Raw genomic sequence first — 25884 nt, 5'->3', positions numbered from 1 at the left:
CTGCAGGTCCAGCTCATCCATGACAAGAATGCCACCACCTTCTCCAGCAGCTCGCAGTCCCCTGGTGATGAGGTAGAGGCAGCCCCCGAGAAGGTGCATCTCACCTGGACAAAGGAGAAGTCCGTCGCTGAGAAGAACAAGAGCAAGAGCCCTGTCAGCCCTGAGGGCATCAAGGACTTCTTCAACATGAAGCCGTATGGCCTCCCATGCTGCCACCCCATCCTACCCATGCCCTGTCCCCCTGGTTGTCCCTGTCTGCCCCAGCCAAATGGGTGCAGGCAGGGCCATGGCAGCACTAACTCAGTCCTTGCCCTGAGGAGAAGTTGGGCAGCCCGGGTGCCCTGAGTGCATCCCTGCAGAGGGGCTGGGGGGGAGGCGGTGAGAGGTCACTGTGCAGCTGACACAGAGGGATGGAATGCCTGGGCTGCATGTGCTACAGGGACTTGGGGTGCACACCTGGCACTCACCTCTTTTCTCTCTCTCTCTCTCTCTCTCTCTGTCTCCTGGCCCCATCGTGCTCCTGGCAGGGAGTGGGAGAACCTGTAAGTCTGGGTTTGGCTGGGTGCCGGGGCTGGGGCGGGGGGGTGCTGGGACGTGCTCGGGATGGGGAGCCATCGGAGCTGCCCCCGTGCAGGAGGGCGGTTCAGTGAGCCGTGACATCTGCCGTGCCAGACGGCTCACCCGGGCGGCACGCGGGGGCTGTGGCTGCCAGCCCCGTGCACCGCGCGCTGCCCGCGCCGCGCCCTCCCCGTCTGCCCTGTTACGGTGCCGGCAGCTCCTGTGAGCTGGAGCTCAGGCACCCACGGTGACACTCGCACTGTCTGCTCCTGCTCGCTCCCACACGGCTTGGCCCCGAGCAGCCATGGTGTGCTGCTGCCCGTGGGCACCGTGTGTTGGCCCTGCGGCTCATGGCCACTGATGAGGGCTCAGAGTAGCCAGCACCGTGCCCAGCAAAGCTTGCTGCACCCCAAGCTTGTGCCACAGCCCAGCTTGGACCGCTCTGGGGCAGGAGGCCAGCCTGCCCTGTGGCCCCTCAGGCCCAGTGTGGGGATGGAGGTTGGCTGTGCCTGTCCCGTGCCCACACGTGCTGTCACCCACAGGAACCAGTCCAACGTGAGGAGGATGCACACGGCTGTGAAGCTCAATGAGGTGATTGTGAAGAAGTCCCAGGACGCCAAGCTGGTCCTGCTGAACATGCCAGGACCACCCCGTAATCGGAAAGGGGATGAGAACTGTATCCTTCCTATGGGACCAGGCACCAAGACCCCTCTCTGCAGGAGGAGCTGGGGTCCGTGACTCCCCCAAAGGTGGTGGGTTTTGCAGACAAGTGCTGAGACACACAGGTCTAGTGCCTGAGCCAGGATCCCCCCCACCGATCCAGCCCCTGGCTGGGTCCAACACGTGGTGTTGGCACCATCCTGCCCCTCTGGCAGCACCGTGATGGGTGATGGGGCCACATGACATTGCACCTGCACGCATGAGTGCAATGGCACATCACAGGGGCCTGACAGAGATCTGCAGGGCTCAGCTGTCTGCTGGCTCAGCCACCATCCCCACTGTGTGGCACCAGCACAGGTGGGCTCCCCTGGCCCCTTGGATCAGGAGTGACCCCACCAGCTCCTTCCTCTGGTGTGGGGGTATCGGTGCTGCAGGGCAGGGGCCGGGCAGGGATGGAGCAGGGCTGTCCCCATGCTCCAATGTGGAGTTCTTCTTCCTTGACGGCCATGCAGACATGGAGTTCCTGGAGGTGCTGACGGAGCACCTGGACCGAGTGCTCCTGGTGCGTGGTGGGGGCCGGGAGGTCATCACCATCTACTCCTGAAAGACGCACGAGAGAGGTTTGTCTGCACACTGAGAGCCCCGCCACCCCTTTGCACCGTGCTCCCGGAGGGGAGGAGGGAAGGCCGGATGGCAGCCGGTGCGCAGAACCTTCACCTGGCTTTGGCCGTGCCCCTGATCTCTCCATTCGAACTGCAGCACCAGATCTTCCGGGAGCATCCAGCACCAGAGCAGCTGTTCCTCATTGCAACACCACAGCACTGCTGTCCTTGTTTATATATAAATATATACAGTGAACCGCGGACTGAGCACCAGAGCCCAGCGCTGCTGCCACCGCCCGCCCCGGCAGGGCCAGCCCCGCCACCAGCCCCAGCACTGCCGCCACAGCCCCTGGCCGGGCAGGAGGGCGGCTGTGCCGAGACGGACCTCAGCCCCACCGTGCTGCTACCCCTGCACGGAGCTCTGCTGGAGTGTGCCCTGTGCCCGCCGCCTGTGCTGTGCCTCCCTGCGAGGTGCTGGGAGAAGATAGAGGCCACCACCCCGCTCTCCTTGCCGGATGCTCCTCTTCCCACCTCCAGCAGCTCCTGGGGCTGCCTCCCACAGCACTGTCCCCCCGCTGCCCCTCACCGTCATGGGCCCGGACAGCCCCACCTCGCCGCTGCCTCGGCACTGCCGTCTCCGGAGGCCGTGGGCTGAGCTTGTGGAGATGCAAGATGATGGTTTGGAGGGGGCAGAGGGTGGGGGGGTTGGCTGCGAGGAGTCAGGTGCTGGAGCATGGCAATGCTGCCACAGCAGGAGCCCCAGCCTGGGGTGGCTGTGGGGTGTGCCCTGTCCCCCCTGCTGCTGACTCCAGGCTCTCTCCGCCCTGATGCTCTCCAGGTGCGTGCGCAGCAGTCGGGGTGTGGAGCTGCGGTGTTGGGAGCTGTGCAGAGGCCCTGCCATGTGCAGCGTGAGCCGGGACCACTCTCCAGCGGCTGGAGCCACGTGGGTGCTGTGGACCCTCGAGGCACCAGCGCCTGGTCTTGGCCTGGCACAGGAGCATCCCCACCCTGCTCCGCTGCCTCCCTGCACTGGGGGCTCTCAGGGCCCAGCACAGCCAGCCTGGTTGGCCCCAGCACCTGCATGCGTGTCCGGGTCCCCCCGTGCCCCGCTGTGCTCCCTACTGCTCCCCAGGGCTTCACTGCTAACCCGGCCCTGGCCCCTGGCAGACGCAGATGCTGCCGGGGGCTGTAGGACTGTCCGGATCTGTGTGTATTTTTAACATATGCAAAGGCTGTTTGCTGGTCTGGCCAACCAGACACCGCAGCGAGGTGGGGGCTGTAGGGGTCCCACCACCCCCCAGCATCTTGGCACCCCCTCACCCCGCCGGCCAGGGCAGCCCTGGCACCACCGCAGCCGTCAGCCCCTGTACGCGGGCAGGAGGGCCCACTGGGGAAGATCAAACACCTCTTATCTTTGGCAGCAGCTGCAGGGTCGCCCCCGTCGCGGTTCCCTCCCAGCATCTCTCACAGCAGAGAAACTGAGGCGCTTTTAGCAAATGTGAATGGTTCCAGGAACCACGCAGGAAGCGGTGCGAGGGCAGCAGGGTGCCGCCGGCGCCCGCCCCAGCCCCATGTACATAGTGTACATAATACAGTACGTGTATTTTTAAAGTGATCATATTTATGTTAATAGAACCAGATGAAGTCTATATATAGAGATCTATATCTATTCTGAGAGATGCAGGGCTCTGCTAGCACCAGGCCGCAGGGACAGGGAGCTGAGCCGGGCTGCTCCTGCACAAACCAGGAGCCCATCCGTTGCACCGAGTGCTCCAGAGCGGTGGTGGAGGCTGCAGCCTTCCCCAGCCACCAGCAGCCCCTGGGAAAGGGCCAGGTCACAGGTTCATTCTCTTCTCAATTTAGCTTCTTAAGAGTTTTCAGGGAAAAGAAGTCACAGACTTTTCTGAACTTGTTTCACAGCAGATTTGAGCTTCCACTCAAAGTGCAGCCTGCTAAGAGTTGCCCTCTCCCGGCAGCGCTGGCGGCTTTGTGCCAGCCTGGCCCCTGAGGCAGTGCTTTGTCCTCGGGCAGAGCTGAGCCCCCACGCTGAAGCACTTGCCCCCTCAGCCCCCCAGCCAGCTCCCCAGTGCTGCCCTGCACTGCAGCAGGTGCAGAGGGAGCGGGTGCTGCAGCAGCATCCCCACGGGTGTCTGTCCAGGCAGCAGCTGCCTCCTGCCTGGCACAGGCAGCCCTGACTGGTCCCAGCCCCCTGCCCACCCGTCCCCCTGCCAACCTTGGCTCCTGCCTCCCTGAGAGCAGGAAACACTCTCTGCACCGGACACTCCAGCCCCCGCTCCCTCTGCAGAGCTCCTCTACTCCTCCAGGTCCAGGCCAAAGCTATTTGGGGATGCTTGGATAAAAAGCAGTGCGTTTTTTGATGTTGGTTTTTTTTTTTTTTCTCTCTAAGATACTACTTGGACACACTCCTAGACCAAAACCAAGCCCCAGCTGCACATCTGTGCCTGCTCATACCTTGCTCCTACATTTCCATCACTCCCAAAGTGCCTCCCTTGTCTCCAGCAGCAGTCCCAGCCACAGCCAGACTTTCTGCCAGGGTAGCTCGGCTGCCTGCACAGCTGCAGGTCTGTGTCGCAGATGCTGCTGTGGAAGCCACTCCCATGGGCATGGGGAGCTCAGTGTTTACAGTGGGACTGTCAGGCTGAGCTAAGACCTGGTTTCAGCACAGGAGCTCGGGGCTGACAAACGGTGCAGATGCACAGGGCAGCACTCTCTGGTCCTGCCGCCGCCTCAGCTGTGGGAAGAGCAGTCAGGAGTCTACAAGTGAAAAGTTCCTTTAGTTTCAGGAAGGGCAGCCCATGGGAACCAGGACTTTGCCAGTGTCTAGCTGCTCTACCCCTTGGAGCTGGCCCTACACCACCACACACAGGCTCACGTGCTGTTTGCAGCCTCCCAAAATTATTTGAGGCAGCTCAGCAGCAGCGGGGGAGGCACAGCAGCGGGGGAGGCACAGCTGCCCACACAGCTCATGTGTTAACGTGGTGTTGGGCCTCGAATGCTTGCCAGCTGCTCTGCCTCTTCACAAGATGCCACCACGCTCCCTGCAGTCGCCCTCTAATTGCAGCTTGGCTGCTGCCCTGCTGGGCCTGAGGCAGCGAGCCCGGACCCCTCCTGCCCCAGCAGGTCAGTGCCGAGGGCAGAGGCAGGTTACACGCAGACAGCACCCACCCTCCCAGCAGCACGTGAGGGGCTCTTCCATCGGCTGCAGGTACAGGGCAGCTGGGAGTGACGTGAGAGCAGCCAGGGCACGCTTCTCTGCTGAGAGGTTTGCTCCATCCCCCCAGCATCGTCAGTGGATCCCATTCCCCTCAGCACCACTTCCACTCTGATGGCAGAGCCATGGTCCTGGCTCTGCCAGGGAGAAGGAAGGCCAGCCCTTTCCGTCACTACTGCTGAAAAAAGGTGTTCCCCCTTCCCCATCCTCCAGCAAGAGCAGGGGCACAGCTCTGGACAGAGCCAGGGTTGCCCCCACACCCCTGCCAGGCAGTTTGGCTGTGGCAAGACAGGAGCTGGCTTCCACAGCGTGTCCCCTCACCGTCGGCTGGAGAGGGCCAGTTTTAGCAGACAGCACTGCATGTTAGTTTACAAACCCAGCCCTGCACGTTTGGCCTCTGTGAGTGTTCAGTTTCCCCATGGAGCACCCTTCTGCCGCTCCACCGTGGTGAAGACAGTGTCCTCCTCTGGTAGACATGCAAGTTCCTCCTTGGCACATGCGCAGACACGGTCCGGTTTTTGTTCCAGACAGGAAGGTCTTGACCCCCCAGTTTGTTTCACAGGCAGGCTGCTGCTGGGAGCAGCACTGATCAGCACGACCCGCGGGAGGGTGGGCTGGAGCGTGGCCGCAGCAGGCGGGGAGCGTTGGGCCAGTGCACAGCGCTGGTGGCGTGTGCTCCGGTCCCTGCTGCGGGGGTGCCAACAGCCCTGGCCCCCACGAGTGGCAGTGGCAGCTCAGGTCGCTGTGGCCACCACGCAGCACTGGCAGCGAGCCACAGGGCAGCAGGGATGGGAAGCACAGGCAGCATCCAGCCTGGGCGGGTGCTGGTCCGTGGCTGGACAAGAGGAAGGACAAGAGACCGCACAAAGGCAAGAGTTGCACTAGAAGAGTCAAGACCCTCCTCTGTGTAGCAGGACTAAAAACTAGCAGAAAGACCGAAAGGTCTGAGATTTGCTGGTTACAACACTTTCTGTGCTACATGTGCAATATATTTGTTATGAATGTTATCACGAAGTCGGTTCATTCAATACTCTTTTAATCACTGTAGCTAGATGTTCTCCGTCCATTCAAGTGACTTTTATTCGAGTGCAATATTTCAATAGACATGTAGTGACCTAGAATGCTTTGTGTTTTAGAGAATCTGTGTGCAGAGCAATGCAATTAAGTTTAAAACCTTGTAAATAAAACAGGTTGCAAACCAAAAAAAGAAGTATTAGGCTTGCATTTAATTTCTGTGCGCGTTTCAGTGTTGTGCATTAGGCCGCCTCGGTGCAGACCCCGTGTTCTCTGTGCAGGTGTCCATGGAGGAGTGGCTCCTCGGCTGTTGAATGCTCCCTGTTACTGCTTTATTGCTTTACCTGTATTCATTTTTCTAGACTCCTGTCTGCACAAAATGCAATAAATGATTTTATTACACCCTTCACTACTTGCACGGGGACTTTTCACTTGCTTCCAGGTCTCCACAGCTATTTTGCACCATTGCCATAACACGGAGCAAACCCTGACAGGGAGTAGCAGATTGCAGAGGAAGCACACCACAAGGAGAGGAACAGCCCCTCCCAAGGGGCCGCAGTTCCCACGTTTCACCTCATGCAGATTTCTGATCACCCCAGCAGAGGTGCTTTACCTGGCTGCGGGGTTGTAGAGGCAGAGAATGGGTCTAACAGAGACAGGAGGAGGGATGGCAGACAGACACACTGCTGTCCAGATTCAGGCTGTGTGATGACAGCAGCCTGAAGTCATGGGACACCAGTGCTGAAGGCACAGGGACTCACAGACCCTGACCTTGTGCAGCAGCTGCGGCAGCGACACGGACCAGCCCTACCCACCTCTCCCACCACCAGCCACTGGAGAGGCTCCTGACCTCTCCTGCCAGCCCTGCCATGTGCTGCTCCCTGACCCCACACACTGCCCAGGATCACCCCAGTCCTCTGTGACAGCAAGTACCTGTGAGGTCCCTTGAACCAAAGTGTTATAAACTGAGACAGCACGAACACTCTCGCAGCAAGGTCTGCACACGTTCCGCTCAGCATCCAGCACGGAGCAGCATCTGGCACAGCTCATCCAGGAGAGCAGAATAACGTATTCCAGCAGTACTGAGGTGTCAAAAAATGCAACAAATAATTTTTACGGCCTTTTATTAGAAAGTAATGTCCTCTTGTTAACAGCACAGAGAGAAAAGAAATGCTACAACACAAAACCACCTGGGATAAAGTAAATCCTCTGCTTCCTCAGTGTCTCTCGGTTCCCTGTAGGAAGCCCACAGACTCCAAGAAGGCCATGACGGGGAGGACCACACAGTTAAGAGATGTTTTGTGTTCTGGTATCAAAGTATGTTACCGGTTAAAAACACGGTGAAGAATCACTGCCTGATCTTCCACTCCACTGTCCACTGCCAAGCATTGAAAAAACGTATAAAATTATGGTATTGCATCTTGGCACTGCCTCTCCTCCTCAGATGGACAGAACGCCCCATAACAACAAGGTGAGGTTTCAGAGAGCAGGATTCCTCCCATACTTAGTGTTAAGTATTCCCAGGGGAGGGCCAGCAGCACATCAGCATGGCTGCAGCTGATCTACACTAACAACCGTCCCAAAGGCTGTAAGAAAAGGAAATTTATACACCAAATTTAACAGACTGATCTTGACACTGATTACTTGGTGCAGGAAAACTGACAGACCATTTAAAACCTCTGCCTTGGCTGGAAGCTCTTGTGCTGCAGATCTGTGCTCAACACAGGGCGAGGTGAGGAGCATGTGCCTCCCTGCTGGGACAGGGTAGGCCAGCGTGGAGGGACTGCAGGGCACAGTTCTGGTTACTGAGCAGTGGTCAGGCATGTGCTTCACGATTTTGGCTGCTAGTGCTATCACTGTACTTCCCAACTGGCTTATACACTATTAAAAAAAGAAGAAAAAAAAAAATAATTCCAAAGAAAAATAGTGCCCACAGTGGTGGGTGTCCAAGGCCCATCAGCACGACGCTGTGTTCAGTCCCTTAATTCCTCCAAACCACTGACCCAAAACTATACTGAGACCATTCAGTGAGCCCAGACTGCAGCTCACTGGGAAGGTGCACCAGGTGCTGGGAATGAGGAAAATGCAGCAGGACTGATACTGCAGCAGCTTCTGGGATGGGACAACACAACCAATGATCCAATACTGTGCTGCAGAGAAAACGAAGCATTCTGCTCCAAACACTGCTAACCAGATCAAGGAGAAGGAGGGCAGCACCAGCAACCATCGGCAGCAATGCTGTGGGGGGTACGCTCTCACCAGAGTGGAGAGGACATGCATGTCCAGGGCATCTGTCCCGGGTCAAGGATGGGAGACTCCTTAAACAGCTATAAGTATGGAATGGCAAAGGGAAGGGGAACAGGCCTCACAGCTCAGCTCTAATAGTGTCGCTGGTAGGAACCCATCGGCTGCTGGGCTGAGGACCCTGCTCGCCCCTGGGCCACAGTTTGGCTCACAAGGTGGGAGAGCGCAGGACCACTCTGGATAAGGGTGTCCAAGGCTTTCTGTACACTGGGGTTGTCAAAGTTGATACCAGAAGACACTGGCCTTTGAGCAGGCACACTGCCAGGCGCAGGGAGGCGGGTTTGGTGCTGACCATAGAGCGGCTGAGGTTGTGGAGGAGCCCCAGGTCTCGGACCCGCGTTTCTCGAAGGGCCTGGCAGAGCAGGAAGCTGCGTGCTTGGAGTCTGCAATCTCTGCTGAGCCTGGTTTAGATTTCCAGCACTCATCTGTGCTGGCCGGGGCTGCCCGCTGGCCAGGTTAGCAAAGTTCTGGTTGGGAGTGCTGCCCGAAGAGCCCGCGGGGGCCGCGGGACTGCTGTTTGCCACGGCGGCTGCCGCTGCTGCCGCCCCGCTGTTGAAGAGACTGAGGATTTTTGCTTGAAGCTCCTGCTGAGGATTAGAAGAGGATACTGGAACAGAAGGAGTAGAGACCAGAGGCTGTGAACCCTGATGAGTCTGAGAGCTTGGAAGGCTGGACTGACTACCCAGGGATGATCCTGAAGGCGCCCCCAAAGACTGTCTTGACATGGGTGCTGGGAAAGGAAGGAAAGGTGGTTAAACCTCTGCAAATGCCCTTGAAGGGGCATCTAAAGAAAACTAGTGAAACTGGTACCAAAGACACAGCATCAGTGAACACCCACCCTCTGACTGGAGCTGCACAGCTCTGGGAACCCAAACCACACTGCAGAACTGAGTGTAGCAACCCAATCAGTTATGGCAGTCCCGTGGGTGCCCTGAGAGAATCCACTATAAAAGGTCTTCCACATGAAAACTCTAAATTGTCTCAGGACTCCCAAGGACATGTCCATCTCAGTAAAATCATGCTCCCAGACTCCTCTGCAGTCCCAGGACTCCTCTCCTGTCCCAGCCCCGTGGGCCACAAACCACATGATAAACCTTGCCTGGGGCCAAGAGACTCACCCTGCAGAGATTCAGAGCTGCCCCGCAGTAACCGTTCCTTCCGGTCCCTCAGGTAATTAATGACTTTATCTATCTCCTCAGCAGTCAGGTAGCGATTGTCTGCCAGCAGGTTCAAGAGAGCCTGGATCCCAGGAGGGTGACCTCCTCTGACACCCTCCTCCATGGGGGGTGGGCGCTCCCGCTCCTGCAGAACAGCTTCATCTGCCATCTTGGCAGCCTGCCGGGCGATCTCCTCCCGCTCCTTCTCCCGGGACTCTGTTTTGTAGCGCTCGTAATTCCTTGCCACCAGCACCATGGCATCAGCTTGGGGCATGTTGCGGTGTTCTGCACAAGGAAAGAAACACTCTGAGTGACCTGAAGTGACACTGAGGGAGGTGCCGTTCCTGAGTGACAGTGACCTGAAGTGACACTGAGGGAGGTTCCGTTCCCCCCTGACCACCAGCACAGCACAGTCAGCAGCAGGCACTGCCCAGGGAGTGCCAGTGCAGACTTGGGAGCTTCCCAGGCACACAGAAACAGTTACATTTCCAAGGCCAACAAAAGGCCCACAGCTATCACCCAGCAAGGCCAGCCTTTCCTTCCAAGGCCCAAAGCTCTAAGCAGACATCCTGTCATCCCAGAAATGTCCTTCCTGCCTCTCACCAGTTAAAAGGGAAAGCAGCTCCCTCTACCTCTCACATAAATCCTCAGCACTCCAAGAGGAGACAGTCCCAGTCATTTTACTGCTAAACCCTTGGACAGATCCAAAGCTTGCCCTTTGAAGGCTGTAGGCTTCCCAGAGGAGGACAGCCATGGGAACACTTTTGTTTCTGTACTGCCAACGCCTTAATATCGCATGTGCTGGTGCAGCTGGGGAGGAAGCAGCACTGGTTTAGTGTCACATGGCTGCTCACATTCACCACTCTGGGGCAACGAGCAGCAATCAAGTTCTGTGACAAAATGAATAATGGCCAATTCCAACAGTGTGTTTTGAGGTCATTATTTCAACCTCCCAAAGCACACAGGCAAACATTCCCCTGAACACAGATTTAAGCATGGAGATCAAAAGAGTTCACCTTCCAAAAAGTGCCCAAAGCTCTGGGCAGGGTACTTCTCACACCTGCAGAACATCCAATCCTGCCAGCCTTTTCCACCTAACAGGAAACTGAGGTTCATTTTAACATTACGCTTTGCACAGGCTGTGAAAGAGTTCCCTGAAACAACCGTGCAGGGAAAGGTGGCCACGAGCAGTTGAAGTGAGCATATTTAATCTCTGCAATGAGCTGTGGATGAGCTAATGACTGGGGTTCCCACCAGGTCTGATACACCGGCAGATCCAGTGCAGAAAAGAAGCTTTGGCCTCCCGCCAGAGGTTTAACAGGTGTTAAACCAAAGGAGTTAAGAGTTAAAACCAAGGGCAGTGGAAAGCCCAGTGACAGTGTGCATGAGCTGTGTTCCTTCAGGAAATGAGGGAACTCTCCCATCACATCTGCATCTGATGTTAAAAGAAACTGGGCTTCTCCAGTCAGTGAGCACACACCAATCACTGACTGTGCACTCAGACATTTCCTCTCCCAGATGAACTCACAGAACATTATTTGGGAACACAGTAAGCGAGAAATAACCTTTGAAAGCTCAGCTTCGGTCAAACCAGTCACCTGTGTAGACAGAGTATATGAACAGGCCTATGATCAGAGCAAAGGCTGCTTTCCCAGATCAAATTCTCACAAGGCATTTTTAATACCTACACCCACCCTCATGCAACAACCAAGTCACCCCTTGAAACGGAAAGTGATGTGACAAGTGTAATGGCTCTAAAAAGTAGAGCACATATACCCAAACACTTTGTAGTTCTATCTTTTTATAACTCCTCCCAGTTTCATCATCAGATCTCTACCTTGACCAAATCTTTATTAAAACACATTTGAAATGTGTCCTGTAATTTGTCACATTCCAAACAGGCTCTCTTTGAAAGCAACAAGTGATAGACTAAGGTTGGGCTGGTATTACTCAGAGATCTCCCAGGGCAGTGCAGCCATTTCTAGCACTGGGGTCCATGACTTTTCCTGAGACAGGAAAGCTGGCAGTGTTAGAAGCCAAGAACACATCTGAGATTCCCTCTTGGCAGGAATTAGACAGTCCTTTTGACAAAGGGCAAATAGAGTGTTATGGGAGCTTGTAAATAATGATATTCACGTTTATGACACTGTGTCAACTCATTAATAACTACTTATGTGACAGCAAGGATGACCTTTGTCCTGTGTGGTTCTGCCTGAAAGAAAGGTTCAGAGTGACCACGCAGTTCCCAGCCTACTGAGACCTCAGTACCTTGTGGAGTGCCAAACATGATGTTAACAGTGCAAGAGCGGTGAACTTGATGCTGCTGGGTGATGACAATGGCAAAAGGAGACCCTCCTCTGCTCACATCATCCAGGGCTTGTGTCAGTGACATCTCTGTGTTGAGGAAGATCAGGTCCACTACCATGCCCAGATCCCGCACCTTCCGCCCCACTGACTCGGCGTACTCCCTGTCACAAAGCAAAGCCAGCAGTTTAACACGTCAGTCACACACAGAAACAGAAACCTTGGCACATTCACCCTCTCCACCATCTCAGATTCGCTTTTCTGATGACTTGCCCAACTTCATTATGTTTATCAGGACAGTACTAAAGCAAGCCCATTACAGTAATAGAAAAGCCCTTATTCTGATCTGAATCAGTCATTTCAGTTTAACTGAAATAAATTACAAATCAAGCCTTGGCTTAGCTGAGAGAGAGTGTTTGCAAAGGGATTTACGCTATTATAAATTTGTTCACACAAACATGTGTTTAAACTGAACTCATTAAGGGAGGAAATTTATGCCTGCAGACGTCCAAGGGGTACAGAGCAGAGCAGCCAACCTACAGAACTCAGCCTGTCATGACAGGTTGATATGAAGAGTAGGTAGAAAAGTATGAGAAGGTAACAATGGGGAAATGCAATCACAAGATACATTTCCACATCTCATCAACATATATTCCCAGAAGAGCAACAAGGAGCTATAGCTTTCTGAGGACTCTAAAACCACATTTCTCAAGAGCAACCCATAAGACAAACAGCCTCAAGGTAGGACTAAGTTTACATCCATTCTCCTCTACCATGCAATAATAAAACCGGCTGTAACTATTTTCTTACTTTGTCTGTTTATTCACCACTATCACAGAACAATCCACAGGTCTCTCTGCATCGAAACGCCTCTTGATTTCCTCATAGTACTGACGGTACAGCTCCTCCCGGCGCCGCTCCTCGCGCTTCAGGCGGTCTGAAACGAGCCGCAGGGACAGAACAAGTGATGCCCTTTAGACCTGCTCAGAGGGGCAAAGAACACCACGGGGCCGGCACTGCGGCACCCCTGCACCCTCCCATTAAAGTGTTCCAGGTACTAACCCTCTGAACTCACTGGAGCTCTATCGAAATGGTCCTTGTAGCGGTCGTAGTAAGAGTCGTCCTTGCGCCGGTAATAGTCCTCAAGGCGCAGGTAACGGTCGTAAGATTCATCTCGTCTGCAGCGTTCACAGAAACAGCAAAGGGTTCCGTGCTCCAGCACAGTCTCAGGCAGTGACTTCGGCCAGTGCATCCCACACAGACCCTCCCCAAGTTTAATATCTGAGGTACCCACCCACTCCCCACAGCATGACTCTCCCCAGCCAGGGTGATTTCCTTAAACACCTGATACCACCTAAACCAGCACAGCCAGCGCGGCAGAAACGCCATAAAAACGAACTGGCAAACATGATCCGGCCGAGTTTACCTGTACATGGGGTCTCGAGGGTCTCTCATATCCCGTGGATCCCTCACATCTCGTGCATTTCTCATATCCCGCGGATCCCTGTATCGGTCATACAGCGGCTCCCGGGGGTCACGAAGATCTCTAACATCACGCGGGTCCCGCAGGTCCCTTGGATCCCTGATATCCCGTGGGTCTCGCAGGTCCCGTGGGTCCCTGTGGTCTCTGGCGTCACGCATGTCTCTGGCTCGAATGTCTCGAGCGTCTCTGGCATCTCGCCCGTTCCTGCCATCCCTGCCATCTCTGGGGTCCCTCCGTGGGCTCCCCCGAAGAGGGGAGCGGTCGCGTCTGCCATCTCGGCCATCCCCGTAGGCATATGGCTCTCTGAGGAAAACACCAGGGAAATTCCGTTAGCCTGCAAACGACACCGGTACGGTTACCCCTAGATCTCTTACCTGAGGTGCCAAAGCGACCCTTCTCTCAGCAGCTGAATCCTCCCTCCTATCCCACAACAGCAAAAATTGCCCAAAAATCATATTTTTGAAGAAGTCTGGAGAAGGTTCTTAATTCTAATGTTCATTCAAACAAGACCCAGAGAGCTCTTTAATGGAGCATCACTAAAAGTGTAGAGCACCTGTGGAAGAAGTGAACAGGCACTTCAGAAATGACCATTTCAAGGCTTCTGTCCTCCAATGTCAGCCACAGATCATCCATCAAACATGTTTGCAAATTCTCTGAGAGAATTTAAGGTGATGTAGGCCACTACCTACAAATATGTGATAGCCAGGAGCATTCAAGGGATCCATTAAATTCACTGGTCAGTGACAGCAGAACACCTGACACAATGTTACTGGCGTGTGATTAAAAAAGGAGCAGCTTGTGACCAAAGACACTGCAGGGTCCACGTTGTGGCTGCATTTGTGCTGCTGACAGAAAGCAATAACAGCTATTGCCGTGTCCTGGATTTGAGGGATATTTCCGTAGAGAACCAGTCTTATGTTTATGATGCCACATGTTAAGAGGGTACTAAACCCAACCAGCACTGCATCTTCAGCAGCCGCAACAGGCTTCTTTGTTGGATCTGAATGATCCAGCTCATTCAGACTTTGTCTTCACAGGCAAGGAAGAACAATGTTCCAGTCTTCATCTTTCCCCAAAACAGTAGTGTTTTTTCCAAGTTGTACTCTGTTTTCCAGAAAAAAACATAACTTCGCTGTAGTCAAAGCCAAACATAAAAAATACTTGCAGAGGAACTACTGCGCTTGCTGTGTTTGGAATATTCTTCCCCCAAAATACTGACAACCATCAGGAAAAAAACCAGCTTTTTGAATCTTTTTATTTCCCGAACTTGACAAGACTTTTACAGTTCTCAACCAGCCTAATCTAGTTCATGAAAGACAAGCAGAAGGTAAGTCTGTGCCCACTGCAGTGCAGTCATGTAGTGGTCACCTGGAGAGAACAGCGAGTCGGATGTGCCCAAGTTCAGGGTCAGGCAGAGCGGACAAGATGGAGGAGCAGAGTCTGTGCATGGATTTTGGTGTTGGACACTCGGCTGTGCTTGGGGACACACAGGAGTGCTGGCATTCTCTGTTTGTGTGTCAGATACAAGCCAGATTTTGGGACAAACTAGAGTTGCCACCAAGAGCATAAACAGCCTCCTCCTGTAAGAGACACGCTATTAGCAGACAAACAAGTGCAAACTCCCTCAGCCTCTTGGACAGGCAATGTGCTTTTTGTTTGTGATCTGCATTGAAACCACATCTCGTAAGAGTCATGGCCCCCTTCCCCCCAAACCTACAGTGAACAATGGCAGAAGCTCAGGGGAAACTTCTGACTTGCTCTAATGGAGGTCGAGTGGCTGATCTTTCTGTAGCTGTGAGACCATTTAGCAAAACAGCCAGATGCAGGGGAATTGTTTGGCATATGACATTTATTCTGCTGGAGTGGGGGTGACCAGAACAGGCCACATTCATTATCTGCAGAGACAAAAAGATCTGGAATGAACAACACACAACTGCGACAGAAGTAGAGACGTGGCACAGGTCCCCTCGGCTCTCGTGCCCGCGTGGCTGCCCAGCTCCAGGGAGGTGGCAGCACAAAGGCACAGCTCCTTCTGCTTCCACACCTCAGTCTCCATGGTCCGACTCCTGCAGTGTTGGCACCACTACCCACACCTGCTTGGGACACAGCACCGCCGGCCCGGCAGCGCAGGGCTCTGCACCCCGGCTTCAGCAGCTGTGATCCCAGGCCATGGCGTGGGCCAGAGTCCATCGCCCACAGCCACGCCCAGGACTTGATGACTGAGAGCTCATCGCCTCCCATGCCCATGGTGCTGTGTGGGACCTTGTGCTAACCACATGGGATGACCACGGTGTCTGCAGTGCCAGCTGGAATCCAGTGCCTGTCACAGTGGCACCAAAGCCTTCGGCAGCCGTGGCAGTTCAGTTCACAGCCTGGTGGCCACAGCAGCACCTTCAGTGCTCGTTAGAGCCATGACATGGGCACCTCACACAGGCAGGGTGTCACAGGTTCCGATGCCCATGGCATCAGTGCCTGCTGCTTGCCCCTCTGCAGCATGGTCCAAGGACCAGTGCTCTTGGCATGGGTGCCTGCCCCTCACCCCTGTAGTGCTGCACAGTGCCAAAGACATGCCATCAGTGCCTGCTGCTCACGTACTCCCAAGGTCTTCACACCAGCACGGAGCACACCTGACTCTGCTTGGCCCAAGGTTTGCTGCATCGTCACGGGAACCCACAGAACAAGAGCTGTGTGCCCAAAGCATTTCCTGGGCCTGACACCCACCCACTGGTCTCCGCAGGCACATCTGGCCCTGTGCGGGGTAAGTGCAACACATAAAAAACATAAATGGTGCCAAGAATTGAAGCTACTCATTCTCTGGGCTTTTTTTTGGTGTAAACGTCCTGCTAGTTGCACTTTTTTCCCATTTTTGGTAATTTAACTGGTCAAGTTAGTGAAGAACACCAGACATGTGGGAGCTTGATTACCTTCAAGTTCAACAAGAACCACTCCTTTGTGTGGAAAACTTTACAGTACAGGCACAGGGGTAGATGCCTTATACCAAACTACACCACAGCACGTCTTTGTGCGCTCCCTAGTAATGCTGTGGAAAGGAAACTGAAGTAATCTTCCTGTGGCAGGTCCATCCACGTCTTCTCCCCTTGCCTGTGACTTCCCACACAGAGGGAAGTCACACTGTGCCCACTGAGAAGTGGTGAACCAGAAGCTGGAGGGTACATGTCAGTACCACACTGTGGGGGCTCCAGGCACAGACAACATGAGCGCAGATGCAGGTAGGACCATGCAAGAGACATTTTGCTCTGTCTTGTGCTTCATTCAAGTGCTCTTTTCCAGTCTCATTCTGACACTGGTAGCTTTCACCATCAGAAGAGGCAAGACCCCAAAGTCCTCTGCAGTGTTCCCGGTGCTGTGCAGCAACCCCTTGGCATTCTTTAGCTATGCCTCGGCTTCTCCGATGCTGGAGGCAGGAGCAAACATCAAGGGTACTCTTCCTCACAAGGCTCTTACAGCCTGTGCTGCAAAACCTAACACTTGGCTGCAGTAACAGCAGTAGACACGAGGTTTCCCTCGTGCCCCTCAAGGTGTCAGAGCCGGAAGGGCTCCCAGAGGTGGAGCAGCCACATCCCGACTGTCTCACCGGAGCATCGCTGTTTGAGTGGGGAGGTGGCGGTAGGGAAGAGACACAGACATTTAGCACAGGCCGCTGGGCTCATGCCCTGGAGGCCTGAATTCCTAGTATAACTCACTGCTTCCAGGTACTTTACCTTCGTGTCGGACTGGACCTTGATGAAGCCTTATTCATATTTCTTCTTTCCACTGCTTTATTAATATCTGTAAAGAATAATCAACCCATCTGTTCAATGCTATGAAACAAAAAAAAAGATCATCAGCACAATTCAAATGAAAGCAACTTAAGCTCAACAACATCCAGATGGTGCAAGAAAATCCATTCAGCAGAGAGACATTGTCACTTTGACAATTTTTTATTAAGTTTAGATAGTACAACATAATGAAAATTTCATGGATTTCTCTGACTTCAAAATAGGGTGGACAGCTTTGGGTGAAGTTTTAACCCTGCATGTTCAGGCCTACATCCAGACTCTTCATTCCATAAGAGAACCTCTTTCTTCTGCAGTCTATGAGCGAGCAGAAAGCGACTCATGGACTCTAGGAGAAAAAGCAGAGTCTGAAAACCTCCAAGAAAGGTATGATGGCCAGCACAGTCTTAAGTTCACAGCCAGTCCTGTTCAACGGAGCATGCCGCTACCCTTGTCAGAAATAATCCAAGGGCTCTCAAGTGGCACTTGCAACTGCCTTCCAAGGGACTGCTGCAGTTAAGGTGCACAGCCCCCACCACCAAGAAATGGGATCCGGGAGCCTGGAGCACAAGCTCCTTATGAAGTCAACGTGGTGCACTCAAAACACCACTGTTAACAGGATGCAAACTGAGGCAACAGACGGGAAATTTGAAAACTGGTTGGCTTCTGAACATCTCCATGAAAAACTCCATGAAGTGAAACACAAAGAAGTAAGAGAGCTGAAGAAACAGAGTCTTGTTCTCAACCAGCAAAAGTGAAGTTGCCCAGAACTGGCAGGGACCCACACTGTTCTACTGTTAAGAAACAAAGTCTCCCATGACAGCTGACTGGAGATGAAAGAATGCACTGGAGTGGGGCAAGAGCAAATAGAAGTGACTTTGGTCATTTTACTGAGAGCCTTTTAAGGAAAAGAACAAACCAAACCTAGGCCCTATCTGCTCCCTCAGAATCTATCAACAATTAACATTTCTGATGAGTTATTTGCATTAACTACTTTCAAAGCCCTTGCAAGAGAATAAACATGCGACAGTGTCTTTAGGCAGACTCAGTCTTAATATATTCTGTAACTTCCCAAACTATCCTTTATTATTTCCAAGACTAAAATTGGAATTAAGGGATCAGGTCTAATTTTTGCTCTTGTTGTCAGTGAAGCAGCAGCATGTTCCCTTTCTGTGGGGGGAGAAAAGCGAGAACAATCTGAACATTAACTACAACTGCAGCATAACAACATTCATAGGACCCCAAAGCATCTCTCCAGGAACAAACACAGCTGCAGCTTCTACTGTCACAAACTACACGTGGAGGACATTTACTCTTTACATAGTTTTAGTCACTAAAGACAGGAAAATAGGAAAATACTTCTGTGCATTTGTGGAAATATCTGTATGATGCTACACTGGAGTTAAACTCTCCCCAAACCTTTTACCTTGTTGAGTTATTAGCAATTATATTTAATACTCAGTCTGCGTAGCTGAAGTAACTGTTCTCCTTGCATTTATTATTTAGTTGGTAATTTTTTTCCCCTTAAAGTCAAGAGTTACCTTTAAGCAAGACACTAGCTGCTTTCTTTGGTTTAAGATTATTTTTATTTTCTGTTTTAAGATGCCATTGCAGAAACCTATTATGATTTTTACACCCAATACATTTATTTCAAATAAAAAAAAGTATTTAATTCTGCACAAAAATACTTAACTAGAAGAAAAAAAAAACACCTTTGACAGGGATCCATCTCTTGTGCAAAATGAACAGATTTAATAACACTTTATTTAATGCGAATAGCATTTACAAGTCAAGTATTTGAACACTGACAAAACTTCAGGAAAAAAAACCCAAACAAAAAGTCTTCTATCCTGTAGGATTTTGAGATGACAAGGCCACTGTAATCACACAGTGTAACCTTCTGAACAAACACAGGTGACAGGAGTTTCTGGAATCACATTCCTCTCTCAAGTGCAGCAGTGGCACTGAACTAGGGCTTATCTTTTAGCAAAACATGCAATTCCAATTTAAAAGTCTTCAGAGCACAGAAACCACCACAGCTCCAATAAGTTACTCCAGAAGCCAATTACTCTGCTGTTAAAGAAAACTATTTATTCCCATTTAAGGAATTGCCACACCTATGCCTACCAGATTAAAACTCCCTGATCTCCAGGTCTGCCTGTAACACACAGATCACATCACTCCTTTCCCTCTTGAGGCTTTTGCTAGTTTTGTTCTTTAACTCTAAACCTCTCTCTCAGGTTTTACCAAGGCTTCTCCAATTTAGCATTATCCTTTTTTGAACCAGGCAAAGCAGAACTGAACACGATATTCCAGCAGCAAAACCCCACAGGTACCAAAACCTCCCTACTCGCACACCTGTGTTCTGTAGGGCCAAGGATGTCCAAAGCACTGGCCGGGCACAGACCCTCCCTTCCAGGTTCACTGAAAGCTCAGGTCTGTCTGCATCCAACTTAAGAAGTCCAGGTCCTTTCACCATCAGTGACTCAATCCTCATTATCTCATTCTCTTTGTAAAACATTATTTTCTCTCCAAGTCACCTATAAAAGCACTGTATGGCCAGGAATCAGTTTTTCCAGACCATGACTCAAAGCACTGAGATATTCCATCTGTATTACACTGACATTCATGTGAGACCCATTTAACTCTGTTGGTTTTAACTGTTCTAGTTTCTTATCAAATCAAACCCCTTACAGCAATCTGTACATCTGCTACTTCCAGCACCATAAGAGTAAGTTCGACAGGATTTATTTTGATTGGCACTAATCAGTTCCCTTCTCACTAGTGTCAGGTGAAAGAATCCCTCTGTTTCCAGGCACTGATGCCAGGCTCATCCCATTTACGCTGCCTATTGGCTCACCTGCAGCACTATCCTAGCTCCTTGGAAACTCCCTAGTTCTCCCAGGCTTGTGGAAAAACACCAGTAACAGCCTGGGCAGCTCTGCATTTCACTGAGCCTCACAAATGTTAATTCTTCTGAGAGGTCTAGTTTTGGTATCTGCTGTTTTACCTTTTTTTGTTTTGCTACTGAAATGGAAATTATATTAAACACACCTTCTGCCTCTTCAAAAACAGAGAGCAGAAACATTAACTGGTCCTCTCCAGTAAGAAATTTTATCATTTCCAGTCAGTTACCTCCTAGTTTCTAAAACAGCCACTACACTTGGACAATGCTGGACATCAATTCTTCTTGTATCCTTCTACCCTCCTCATCTATTTGCCTCCATTTCCATCTCCAGGCTCCTATTTTTTACTGTACACACACCTTCCCACAGGATACTATTTATTGCTCCTTTCATTCTTTTCTAAGTCAAACTGTTTTTCTTCAAATTAGCACAGGCTTACTTCAAAGTAATTTTTTTCCTTCCATTTAGAAGATTACTCGTGGATTTCTAACCATTCATTTCCATTTAAGTCTGCTCCCAGCACATTTAGCAGAATTATCTTCATCTTTATGAAAATGTCCTTTTTAAAGTACTCAGTATTTATAGCACTGCTTAACGGGCTGGTTCCACATGGGCAAAAATCTGAGTTAAGGTTACTTATCCAACCAGCCACTAAGTGCTGTGACCAATTTCTCTGAGCATGTCAAGACGAAGCCCAGTTTTGGTTTACAAATGTTATTAAACCGTGCTGGCGGTTTCAAGGATCGCTCTCCAGGGCTTACTTGTTGCACAGTTTCTTACACAGGGTAAGAGAGCTTCCCAAACGCTAACATGTAAAAATTCAGAGTAAGACCCGGGCAGCAAGGTGAGCCACACTGCAGGTGAAGCACAGAGTGGGAACTCAGGAGGCAAATCCACACTGAGCAAAAGTGATTTGAGACCAAGGCTGGGCAAGTTTCAAGGAGCTTTAAAACCAGAGCACTCTTTCTTTCTCCCGAACGCATGCTGGGGTCAGGAGAGCGCGGAGCAGTTTTCCTTACCTAATCTATACCCTTTATAAAGGCGACCCTTCTCACCGTCCAGAGCGGCCTGGACATCTTCTAGACGGTCATACTGCACGAACCCATAGCCATGGTACATGCTGAGGGCTGCAAGAGTTAACAGCAGGGCAAGACCAGTTACAACCGCGCCACAGTGCCGACCCACACCTAACCCCACCAGCTGAACTCCCACAGGGGCTCTACCCACTTCCTGGGAAAAATCAAATCCACCAGGACCAAAATGCAGAGCTCAAAGGCTCTGATCAACTCCCTTCTGATAAGGCAGTGACCAAAATACAGCCCATGAAGTGACCAAGATTTGACTTGAGAGGCTAAGAAGTCACTTGAAAGAGCATTGTAGCATCACACCGTGACCCCAAGAGCTAAAACACAGCTGATATATTTGCATTACGTTTGAGCTGTACTGAAGGAATCACTTTTCCAGAGAAAATTATCATTAAAAGGTCACTTTTTAGGAACAACATTAGTCACTCCTCTCATCACCATCAAATAGCATTTGACAAGCATGAAGTGATATTTCTCACTGAAATCCCTGCCACGAAAAGCCATAAGATAATATACTAACCCCTGATTTTGCCATATTTTGAAAATATCTCTTCCATTTCTTCACGAGTCATGTGGTCTGTGGGCAAATTGCCGACAAAAAGTCTTCTCTCTAAATCCTGAGGATTGGTGCTGTTAGTGAAGTCGCTCTGTTTGATGCTATTGCTCTTGCGTCCTCGAGCCATTTTGCTTTCGTTCCAAATCCAACTCTTCGCAAAAAAGAAAAATGGCCATGCATATAATTTCAATCCATGACATTAAAATTAAACTGGAACAAGATTAAACTTAACAGCTTTGCAGACTAGAAGCCAACTGGGTCTGCTTGACGCAAACTTCACTCCAGAGAAATCTTAATATGAGGGACACAGAGGTCAGGCAAAAACGTTCACTGCAGCATTTTGGTTGAGCTTTTCTGTAATACCGAAAGGCAGCAAACCTAATTATTTTGCAGATAGGTTTTAATGGTTTAACTCCAACCTAAGATACAAATAGCACTAATTTTCCACTAAAAAGCCTTAACTTTAAGCTTTTCAATACACCCATTGTTGTCACATCTAGTTCTTCAATCCACTGAAATTTATGCAATATTTTAATAAGCGGAAAGGAAACATTCATTGCAACATTGCATAACAGCACCCAAATATTCCAATAAGGCCTGGAATGAGGCATCAGGAAGTACTGCTGAAACGCTCCTGAGCGATCACACCTGGATCACTTCACTAAATGTGATATCTCAGCTTTCCAACTCCAGAAAGCAAAGTTTCTCACCCATACCCGTTAGACAGCAAATCCCTGTCCCCATGGAGATGTCAGCTCCCACAGCAGGCGGGTCCACAGCTGGGAATTTAACCACCCCCAGGTAAATGCTGCACCCTTCCTCACCTCCCCCATGCAGCAAAAGCACATTCTCTTAGCCCACACCCCTGCACACAGCTGGAGCAGTCAGCAACATTCACTGCACAAACTCACTCGAACAATTACAAAACAAAAAAAACCCCAACAAACAAAAAATAACATAACAAACACTACCAAGCTAATAAGAAACACCACCCCCACAATTCAGACTTTCTGGTTTAAAATTCACCACCAGATAAAGCTTAAAGAAACGGATAACCCTGGAACTTTCAAGATGAACTCGAAAGTTTGAAAACTATTTAATAAAGTTGTCCTACTTCCTAAACATTCACCTAGAGGAATGCAGGATGGGATTTTCTGCTTGCAGCATGCAAGAAACCTGGAAAGAGAAAGCTGATGACATTGAGTGTATCAACAAAAACTTCTCCTGTTAATCATGTGGTACCTACAACCACCACAATCCCTAGCAGCAACCTAGAGGATACAATTTAAAAGTTATCTCTAAATAAAACAAGTCAAATGTCCAAAAACATAAACCCAGCTTCATATAAATACTTTTACAACACTTAACTGGCATGAAAAATACATCTACTCCAGATTTGAGAGATAAAATTTATTTATTTATTCTTTAAAGATCAATCAATTTCACATTTGTATCACTTTTCCCATTTTTTGGGAAACTCTGCAGAAATGGGAGGCAGAGAACAGCTCCCTGCCTAATAAACTTCTTAAAATGAACTGCCAGAACAGGGAAGAGGAAAAAACCCAACACTGAAACCAAAATTCAACAAAATTCATTCTCTCCATCACTTTTGCCCCAATCGTCCTGCAAGTTTGTCCACACACACATGCATATGTAGAATTTTACCTTCCCCATCAGAAGGGCCAAATCTCATCATGTTTTTCTGCATGGAAGCACTGGATTTCTATTCCACTACTGCAGCTCAAGTTCTCATTAGCTGAGGGGAAAGAAGTTTTCAAAATTCCCCCAAAATGACAAAGTGGCAATAAACCATGGAAGGACCCATCTGGCCCAAGTTCCCATGAGGAGCAGGATTCCTTCTCCAGCTCTGAGCACCACCAGGGACAGGGATGGGGACACAGAGCCCCTGCAAACACCTGCTGGGGCCACATCTGTGCAGGTGGTCTCGGGGATGCCACAGACACACACAGCAAACAGGTGTCAAACAGGCCCCCAGTTGCTGCTGGGACATCTCACTTGCAACATAAAAAGCTGTAAGAAAGTCCCTTTTCTTTTCCTCAAGGGTGGGGATGTGGGGGTGGCTGAGGAACAAGGTGCAAGAGCTTTCCATGTGAAGAAAAACAGGGAACCTTTTTCCCACTTCAGTCAACAAAACCCCAAAACTCAGATGAGTTGAGTTACTCCAGAACTTCCATCTAAGAGCATTTCCCGGCTCTGACCATTTCCCACGCAGCTGATCACATAGTTAAGGGCCATTTAGTGATCATAAGACCAGAATAAATGAATGTTGTTGTCTCAGCTCTAGCCACGCTACACCAGGTGAACAACTAATTCCTACATTAAATCTTTCTGTATGGATGCAGCCAGAGAGGCACCAGGGTAGCTTAAAGGTGCCAATTCCCCGCGGAGTAACTATGACAGGACAGCTCACGGCACCTCCTGCGCCAACAAATCCTCTGGAAGTTAATTAAAGCCACATCTCTAAAAACCTTATACTTAAACCCAAAGTTGTTTATTAGTAGCGCTACAGCTTCGGGAAGCAAGACTCTGCCGGAGTGGTGCATTGGAGCTAATTTGCCACAAGCGAAACACGACACAACTCCGCGAGAAGTCCGCGGGCCCGGCAGGGACAGCTGGCACCGAGGGCAGAAGGCAGCGGTGCCGAGGAGCGGGGGGCTCCCCTCGGGGCCGACCCGCCCGCCCGCCCCGGCCTCCGCACACGGTAACCCGGGGAGCGCCTCCGCCTTCCTCCCGCCCCGACGCCGCGGCCCCCCCGCAGCTCCCGGGGCGGCGGGGACGGGCCGCCGCTCCTACGGGCCGTTCTCCCCGCGGCCCCCGCACGTCCGCCAGGGCCCGGGCGCCGCCAGCGCCGCTCACGGCCCGCCCCGAGCCCCGGCGGTTCCGCACCGCCCGGACGCGCGGCGGAGGCGCGGCCCGCCCGCAGGCCGCGGGGCGCGCCCGGCCCGGCCCCAGCCGGCGGCCGAGAGGGACCGGGCCGCCCCTGGGGCTCGCTGCCGCGCGCCGCTCGGCCGGGCGGTCGGCGCAGCGCGGCCGCGGCCCCGCAGACTCACCGCCGCTGCCGGCCCGGTCCCGGAGCCCCCTCAGGCCGCCGCTGCCGCCAGGACAAAGGCGCCACCCGCCACTGCCGCACGGCGCCGTCGCAAAGCGAGTGAGGAGAGAGCGCGATCGCTATGGCGACGCGCGACGCTTTACGGCACGGCGCGGCGGCGGGCCGCCCGCCATGTTTACCGAGGCAAGGGGTTGGATCCTGGCATACACCGCGGGCCGCGCCGCAAGGCACGCCGGGAGTTGTAGTCCCGAGGAGGACGGGAGGGTGCGGCCGCTGGGTGGCGCTACTGGACCTCGCGCGGGGGAGGCGACGAGACCGCGACCGGGATAGACCGGGATTGGGATCAGACCGGGACTGGGATCAGACCGGGACTGGGATCAGACCGGGACTGGGATCAGACCGGGAGTGGGACTGGGAGCAGACATGGACTGGGACCAGAATCAGACCGGGACTGAGATCAGATCGGGACTAGGACCAGGATAGACCGGGATTGGGATCAGACCGGAATTGGAATCAGATCGGGAGCAGGGTCAGGGTTGAGATCAGACGGGGACTGCAGCTAAGACTGCTCAGGGGTCAGGGTCCCTGTGCTGCACCCCCAGCCCCAGGGCCATCTGAGCAGCAGCACCAACGCTGCTCTGCCCTGCAGTGCGAGCACCAGCACCAGGGGCTCCCGTAGGGGCTCCCCTTGGAGCAGCTCCTGCTGCCTGGGAGCAACAGGTCCTGCTGCCACCCAGGACCAGGAGCAAGGGGCACTCACAGCACGGGGCCACAGGGGACCCTGCACAGCCAGTGCCTGGGGCTGTGGGGACTTCCCAGGCCGGGCCCAGGGGAGTCGGGCCCAGAAATCCCCTCTCCACCACTGCCACCTCCCTCTGCCCTCGAGACTCCCCCTGGGACCTTTTGTGCTCCTAAGCGAGTCAGTTCTGGGAAGTGACATCAGGCTGGGGAGTGACATCGGGTTGGGGAATCCAGAGCATGCGGTTGGTTCCCAATTTCCCCAGGAGCAGCTGTGACCTGGCGATGGCCACGCATGGCCACCAGCCTGGGAGACCAGGGAAGTGGCTGCTGTGGTGTGTCCTCTCAGGCACCACGACAGAGGGGGCACAGTGTGGCTGTGGGGACAGGGCGGCAGTGCCCTGTGTGACCAGGGCACCAAGGAATGCTGAGGAGCTGC

General features: G+C 52.2%; 2 protein-coding genes across 6 annotated transcripts in view; one reads left to right on the top strand and one right to left on the bottom strand.

Annotated features, from left to right (window-relative positions):
- The window catches only part of SLC12A5 (solute carrier family 12 member 5), a 31771-nt gene extending 25296 nt beyond the window's left edge, over positions 1-6475 (top strand). For 2 of the 3 annotated variants that reach the window (XM_064673735.1, XM_064673732.1), the window contains exons 23-26: positions 7-194; positions 528-542; positions 1101-1234; positions 1731-6475. In XM_064673735.1, coding sequence (XP_064529805.1) covers positions 7-194; positions 528-542; positions 1101-1234; positions 1731-1822 — 429 coding nt within the window. In that variant the 3' untranslated portion in view covers positions 1823-6475. The remainder of the gene's footprint in view (positions 1-6; positions 195-527; positions 543-1100; positions 1235-1730) is intronic. The other variant, XM_064673733.1, reaches the window with a different exon arrangement.
- A 698-nt stretch (positions 6476-7173) lies between these two features.
- Positions 7174-25062, bottom strand: NCOA5 (nuclear receptor coactivator 5). 3 transcript variants are annotated; one of them, XM_064673736.1, is made up of 10 exons: positions 24709-24816; positions 21602-21788; positions 21016-21123; positions 17037-17103; positions 13258-13617; positions 12894-13009; positions 12642-12768; positions 11796-11995; positions 9489-9812; positions 7174-9100 (listed from the first exon to the last, which is right to left on the bottom strand). In XM_064673736.1, exons 2-10 carry the CDS (start codon positions 21762-21764, stop codon positions 8445-8447), a joined length of 2121 nt encoding a protein of 706 aa, XP_064529806.1. In that variant the 5' UTR covers positions 21765-21788; positions 24709-24816; the 3' UTR covers positions 7174-8444. The 3 variants fall into 3 exon arrangements, with proteins under 3 accessions (XP_064529806.1, XP_064529808.1, XP_064529807.1); XM_064673738.1 differs by lacking the exons at positions 21016-21123; positions 21602-21788 and having other exon boundaries at positions 24709-24785; XM_064673737.1 differs by lacking the exons at positions 17037-17103; positions 21016-21123; positions 21602-21788 and having other exon boundaries at positions 24709-25062.
- Between the last annotated feature and the right edge of the window lie 822 nt (positions 25063-25884).

Source organism: Pseudopipra pipra, chromosome 17 (assembly GCF_036250125.1).
Source record: "Pseudopipra pipra isolate bDixPip1 chromosome 17, bDixPip1.hap1, whole genome shotgun sequence".
In the NCBI taxonomy this organism is placed as follows: domain Eukaryota; kingdom Metazoa; phylum Chordata; class Aves; order Passeriformes; family Pipridae; genus Pseudopipra; species Pseudopipra pipra.
Note: the sequence above shows the minus strand (reverse complement) of the source record. Positions and strands in the feature narration are given on the sequence as shown.

Coding starts and splice junctions, on each gene's coding strand:
- NCOA5 (XM_064673736.1), bottom strand. CDS start 21,764: ATGGCTCGAGGACGCAAGAGCAATAGCATCAAACAGAGCGACTTCACT. Junction 13,618..17,036: donor AGGTCCAGTCCGACACGAAG/GTAAAGTACCTG, acceptor TGTTTTCCTCAG/AGAGCCATATGCCTACGGGG. Junction 13,010..13,257: donor CCTCGAGACCCCATGTACAG/GTAAACTCGGCC, acceptor TGAACGCTGCAG/ACGAGATGAATCTTACGACC.